Below are 6,287 nucleotides of genomic sequence, written 5' to 3'. Positions count from 1 at the left end.
ATGGTTGTTGATGAGGGGTCTGCAGTGCCACTATTGGGCAGCAGGGCAGTACAAGCCATGAACCTGGTGAAAGTTCAGTATGAAAACATCATGGCTGTGGACAGTATTGTCACAGAGGAGACTGTGAAAGTAGAAATGTGGAGCATGGATAATATCAAAAAAGACTATGCTGACGTGTTCCAGGGAGATGGATGTTTGGAAGGTGCATATAGGATGGAAGCAGACTCAAAAGTAACTCCAGTGAAACTTCCAAAGAGAAGAGTTCCCGTCGCAATGATGGCACCACTAAAAGCAGAGCTGAGTGATCTTCAACAAAGAGGGATCATCACACCAGTAGACTGTAGCACAGAGTGGATCAGCAGTCTTGTAATTGTCAGGAAGCCATCAGGAAATCTTAGAATATGCATAGACCCAAGACCACTCAACAGGGCTCTGAAAAGATGTCATTTCCCATTGCCAACAATAGATGACATTCTGCCAGATCTATCTAGAGCAAAAGTCTTCACTGTGTGTGATGTAAAAAATGGATTTTGGCATGTGACTCTGGATGAGGAGTCAAGTTACATGACCACATTCGCCACACCGTATGGCAGATACAGATGGCTGAGGATGCCAATGGGCATCAGTCCCGCGCCAGAGGTGTTTCAGAGAAAACTCAGTCAAGCTTTGGAAGGATTACAAGGCATCTATGTCATTGCCGATGACATCCTCATCACTGGAGAGGGTGAAACCTTGGAAAAAGCAAACCAGGACCATGACGACAAACTGAGAGCATTGTTGAACAGATGTAGAGAAAAGAACATCAAACTGAATGCAGAAAAGTTACAACTGAGAAGAAGTGAGGTTCCTTACATTGGGCATTTACTTACTGCAGACGGGCTCAGAGTTGACCCTGAAAAGGTACGAGCAGTCAGGGACATGCCACGGCCAGAAGATGTCAAAGGTGTCCAAAGATTTCTGGGCATGATAAACTGTTACGGGGGAGAACGAGACGAGAGGCGAGCGGATCCATGCGCAAGCTTTTATTGGATTGGCGGGACAAAGACATAGTCGTACAGGCAAGGTCGAGGCAGGAGCAGACAGGAATAATACAGGCAGTAGAAGAGAATGGTCCAATAAACGAGAGCTATAGTCCAAAAGGCAGGCGGCTAGACAGAAGAGAACGGGAAACCAGGCGGGAGATCCAAAAACCAGGAACTAGGAATACACTAAGAAATACTAACAAAACAACAATACAATAATACAACCAACCGTGAAGTGCACTGAGGAGGAGCGGGGTTTTTTATAGGACGCCTGATTGGTCACGGGGACTGACGCAATCAGAGCGGTGGAGGATGGGAGATGCAGTCCGAGATGCATAGTGACAGTCAGAGTGTGTAAGTGATGCGAGAGTGACATCTGGTGGTTAGTGGACAATGGGACATAGACCAGATTTGTGACATAGCCCCCCAAGGAGCGGCTTCCAGACGCTCCAACAGAGTAACAGTTCAGGGAGCGGTGGGGCGGGAGCGAGACAGGGCGAGGGCTGGAGGACCAGGTCCCTGCGGAGGACCCGGTGATTGAGGCAGGACCGGCAGCACAAAGGCCCTCCAGGACGGAGCCGGGGGCGGAGCATGAGGCACAGGCGTACTCCAGGGCGGAGCTGAAGGTAGAGCAGTCCTCCACGGCAGAACCGGAGGTGGAGCAGGACTCCTCCAGGGCGGAACTGGAGGCGGAGCAGGACTCCTCCAGGGCGGAACTGGAGGCGGAGCAAGACTCCTCCAGGGCGGAGCAGGACTCCTCCAGGGCGGAACTGGAGGCGGAGCAGGACTCCTCCAGGGCGGAACTGGAGGCGGAGCAGCCCTCTGGGGCGAAACAGGAATCTGCGTCACGGTCTGGGACCTGGGGAAAGCAGGGACAGAGGAGGCAGACAGAATAGGGGGAGAAGGCGCAGCAGCCCTCCAGGGCGGAACAGGAGGCGGAGCAGCCCTCCGGGCGGAACAGGAGCCTGCGTCATGGTCTGGGACCTGGGGAGAACAGGGACAGAGGAGACAGACAGAAGAAAGGGAGAAGCAGAGAGTTTAGAGTTTAACGCCCCCTCCATAAGAGGTTCTACAGCTGACGCTGACACCTCTGGAGGCATTGGCGCAGCTTCTCCGACGGGGAAGGCCTCTGGGGCAGACTCGAGACCAGACGGGACCTCTGGAGCAGGCTTGAGATCAGACGGGAGCTCTGGAGCAGGCTTGAGATCAGACGGGAGCTCTGGAGCAGGCTTGAGATCAGACGGGAGCTCTGGAGCAGGCTTGAGATCAGACGGGAGCTCTGGAGCTGGCTTGTGACCAGGCGGGAGCTGGGACGGAGCAGGAAACCGCGTTATGGTCTGGGACCTGGGAAAAGCAGAGACAGAGAAGGCTGACAGAACAAGGGGAGAAGCAGAGAGGTTATTGGGGGATGCCGCCTCCATGGGAGGATCTACAGCCAAGGCTGACACCTCAGGAGGCATTGGCATGGCTTCTCCAAGTGAGGGGAGCTCTGGAGCCGACTTGTGACCAGACGGGGCCTCAGGGATTGACTTTGGAACAGACGTGACCTCAGGAGCTGACTTGTGAACAGGCGTGGCCTCAGGGGCACAGTGTGCAGCCCACACACACCAAATGGCAACCGCCATTAAAGGAAGAGCAGCATCGGGAGGTTGTGGTGGATCCAGTACGCTGGCTATCATGATAGGCCGTGATCTTGGGATGTCTGACGAGATGTGACTTGACTTAGGGTCATCGGACGGGGCGTGACCTGACTCTGGGCGGTCAGACGAGACGTGACCTGACTCTGGGCGGTCAGACGAGACGTGGCCTGACTCTGGGCGGTCAGACGAGACGTGGCCTGACTCTGGGCGGTCAGACGAGACGTGGCCTGACTCTGGGCGGTCAGACGAGACGTGGCCTGACTCTGGGCGGTCAGACGAGACGAGACTTGACTCTGGGCCGTCAGGAGGGACGAGACTGGATCCTGGGCCGTCAGGCGGGACGAGACTGGACCCTGGGCCGTCAGGCGGGACGAGACTGGACCCTGGGCCGTCAGGCGGGACGTGACTGGACCCTGGGCCGTCAGGCGGGACGTGACTGGACCCTGGGCCGTCAGGCGGGGCGTGGCTGGACCCTGGGACAGCAGCAACAACTTTGTTTGGCTCATGAAGATCAGCTGTGGTCTGACTTGGTTCTTGGAGATTGGCTGTGACTTGACTCGATTCGTGAAGAACAGTAGTGAACTGCTTTGACTCATGGAGACCAGCGGTGACTTGACTTGGCTCATGGAGATCAGCAGTGACTTGATCTGACACGTGAAGACCAGCAGTGACTTGAACTGGCTTGAGAAGATCATTGACTTCACTTGACTCAGGAACCACGGCTGTTACCTTGCTTGACTCAGGAATGACCGCCTTGACATTGCTGGACTTGGAAGCCTGACTGGACTTGGAAGCCTGACTGGACTTGGAAGCCTGACTGGACTTGGAAGCCTGACTGGACTTGGAAGCCTGACTGGACTTGGAAGCCTGACTGGACTTGGAAGCTACAGCCATAGCCTGACTTGACTCTGGAGCAGCGGCTGAAGCTTGACTTGGCTCTGGAAAAACAGCAGCAGCTTGACTTGGCTCATGAGGACCTGCTGTAACCTGGCTTGGCTCCTGAAGAACAGGTGTGACTTGGCTTGACTCGTGGGGGACAGCTGTGGCTTGGCTTGACTCGTGAGGAACAGCTGTGACTTGGCTTGACTCGTGAGGAACAGCTGTGACTTGGCTTGACTCGTGAGGAACAGCTGTGACTTGGCTTGACTCGTGAGGAACAGCTGTGACTTGGCTTGACTCAGGGGTAGCCGCCGCGACATGGAGCGCCACTTTAGCTGCCCGTACTGTCATTAGGGGTGTGTCCAGCACGTGGGCCATCATGACCACAAGTGGCGTCCGGGCGCTGACCACAGGTTCTGGAATGGCAGCCATATTGTGGAGCGGCTTGGAGACGGCGGCCATCTTGTGCATTGGCTCTGGCGTGGCAGCCATCTTGTGCAGTGGCTCTGGCGTGGCAGCCATCTTGTGCAGTGGCTCTGGCGTGGCTGTAATTTGACTTGACACAGGAACTACAGTTCTGGCTTGATTTGAAACAGGAAAAACAGTTTTAGCCTGACTTGCCTTAGGAAGAGCAGCTCTGACTTGACTTGATGCAGAAAACACAGCCCCAGCTTGACTTGACACAGGAACAGCAGCAGTAAACTTGCTTGACTCAGGAAATACAGCTGCAACTGGACTGGACTCGGAAACGTGACTTGACTCAGGAAACACAGCTGCAGCTTGACTTGACTTGGAAACTCGACTTGACTCAGGAAATGCAGCTGTAACTCCATATAGCTCTGGTATGGCAGCTGTGACGTGACGGGGCTCTGTTTCCGCCGCCATCTTGTGAACGGGCTCCGCCGTCGCCGCCATTGTGTGAGCGCGCACCGGCGCTGCCGCCATCTTGTGAACGGGCACCGCAGTCGCCGCCATTTTGCGAACGGGCACTGCTGTCGCCGCCATAGCTTGAGCGCTCCTGCACGGCCGCCATTTCACGAGCGATCCAGGCGGCAAACGTGGTTTTGGCGTCGTGATCCGGCGTAACCACCAATCTGCGAGCGGGGTGCGGGGCTGCCGCGTCCGCGTTGTCGCGTTCCCCCTTCTCGACCCCCACAGTACACGGCGAGCCCACACACAATAACGCAAAGTTTAAAAAAGCAGCCAGAGATGAGCGCGGACCCTCGCGTCTCAGCCTCGTTTTTAAGGATCGTTTATGCCATCACAAAATATTTCCATGATTGTACAGTCCGGGAGGGTGGAATAATTCGAGATGGCCAGAAACTCACGGATATGCTGTTCTAGAGTGCGTGGTCCTTGCTTGATCCGGAAAAAGAATCCTGTCTGTGTCCATATCTGTCGATTGTCCGGGTGTGAAGCTGCTGGATCCTTGTGTGACGGTTGGTTCTGTTACGGGGAGAACGAGACGAGAGGCGAGCGGATCCATGCGCAAGCTTTTATTGGATTGGCGGGACAAAGACATAGTCGTACAGGCAAGGTCGAGGCAGGAGCAGACAGGAATAATACAGGCAGTAGAAGAGAATGGTCCAATAAACGAGAGCTATAGTCCAAAAGGCAGGCGGCTAGACAGAAGAGAACGGGAAACCAGGCGGGAGATCCAAAAACCAGGAACTAGGAATACACTAAGAAATACTAACAAAACAACAATACAATAATACAACCAACCGTGAAGTGCACTGAGGAGGAGCGGGGTTTTTATAGGACGCCTGATTGGTCACGGGGACTGACGCAATCAGAGCGGTGGAGGATGGGAGATGCAGTCCGAGATGCATAGTGACAGTCAGAGTGTGTAAGTGATGCGAGAGTGACATCTGGTGGTTAGTGGACAATGGGACATAGACCAGATTTGTGACATAAACTATCTCTCAAAATTTTGTGATCACCTATCGGATGGCTGTGAGATTCTGAGGCAGCTAACTCATAAAGACAGTATGTGGGAATGGTCAGATGTGCATGAGCAAGCATTCACAAAGCTCAAAGACGCCATCACAAAAGCTCCGATCCTCAAATATTATAATCCAGAAGAAACACTGACGCTTCAGTGTGACGCATCAGAGACTGGGCTAGGAGCTGCTTTACTGCAGAAGGGGGTGCCAGTTGCTTATGGAAGCAGGGCATTGACTCCAACAGAAAGGGGTTATGCCCAAATAGAAAAGGAATGCTTAGCCATCGTCTTCGGGATGGAAAAGTCCCATCAGTATACGTACGGGCGGAAAGTCACTGTTCATTCCGACCATAAGCCACTGGAAAATATAATAAGGAAACCCCTGCTGAATACCCCAAAACGGCTGCAAAGAATGTTACTTAGACTCCAGAGATATGACATCGAGGTCACATACATCCCGGGGAAGGACATGTTGCTTGCTGACACACTGAGCCGCTCGTACTTACCTGAACATGCGTCAGAGGACTCAGTTGAAATGGAGATTGAGAGCATAAACATGGTCCATCACATACATATAGCAGAAGAAAGACTCAAGGCCATCAGAGAGGAAACAGGTAGAGACAGGAAACTGCAGTCACTGATTAAAGTAATCCAAGAAGGTTGGCCAATGAACAAGAAAGACTTACCGAGTGACGTTGCACATTACCACTCCTTCCAGGAAGAACTGAGCACACAAAGTGGAGTTGTCTTCAGAGGAGAGAGAGTAGTAATCCCTGACAAACTCAGAGGTGACATTGTTCA

At 53.5% G+C, this 6,287-nt stretch overlaps 1 protein-coding gene across 3 annotated transcripts; it reads right to left on the bottom strand.

The window, feature by feature from the left end:
- Window positions 1-1,505: 1,505 nt before the first annotated feature.
- Window positions 1,506-4,523, bottom strand: LOC127159610 (nascent polypeptide-associated complex subunit alpha, muscle-specific form-like). Of its 3 annotated transcripts, none has more exons than XM_051102395.1 (2): window positions 2,950-4,523; window positions 1,506-2,919 (listed from the first exon to the last, which is right to left on the bottom strand). In XM_051102395.1, the coding sequence occupies exons 1-2, from the start codon at window positions 4,514-4,516 to the stop codon at window positions 1,868-1,870; spliced, it is 2,619 nt and encodes an 872-aa protein (XP_050958352.1). In that variant the 5' UTR covers window positions 4,517-4,523; the 3' UTR covers window positions 1,506-1,867. The 3 variants fall into 3 exon arrangements, with proteins under 3 accessions (XP_050958352.1, XP_050958353.1, XP_050958354.1); XM_051102396.1 differs by having other exon boundaries at window positions 1,506-2,889; XM_051102397.1 differs by having other exon boundaries at window positions 1,506-2,859.
- Between the last annotated feature and the right edge of the window lie 1,764 nt (window positions 4,524-6,287).

This window comes from Labeo rohita, unplaced genomic scaffold (assembly GCF_022985175.1).
Source record: "Labeo rohita strain BAU-BD-2019 unplaced genomic scaffold, IGBB_LRoh.1.0 scaffold_2349, whole genome shotgun sequence".
Classification (NCBI taxonomy): domain Eukaryota; kingdom Metazoa; phylum Chordata; class Actinopteri; order Cypriniformes; family Cyprinidae; genus Labeo; species Labeo rohita.
Note: the sequence above shows the minus strand (reverse complement) of the source record. Positions and strands in the feature narration are given on the sequence as shown.

What these genes read in the sequence shown, in the direction of transcription:
- LOC127159610 (XM_051102395.1), bottom strand. Translation starts at nt 4,516, where the DNA reads ATGGCGGCGACTGCGGTGCCCGTTCACAAGATGGCGGCAGCGCCGGTG. An exon ending in TCCTGACGGCCCAGAGTCAA is followed by an intron (nt 2,920 to 2,949) that starts GTCTCGTCTCGT and finishes GCCCAGAGTCAG; the next exon opens with GCCACGTCTCGTCTGACCGC.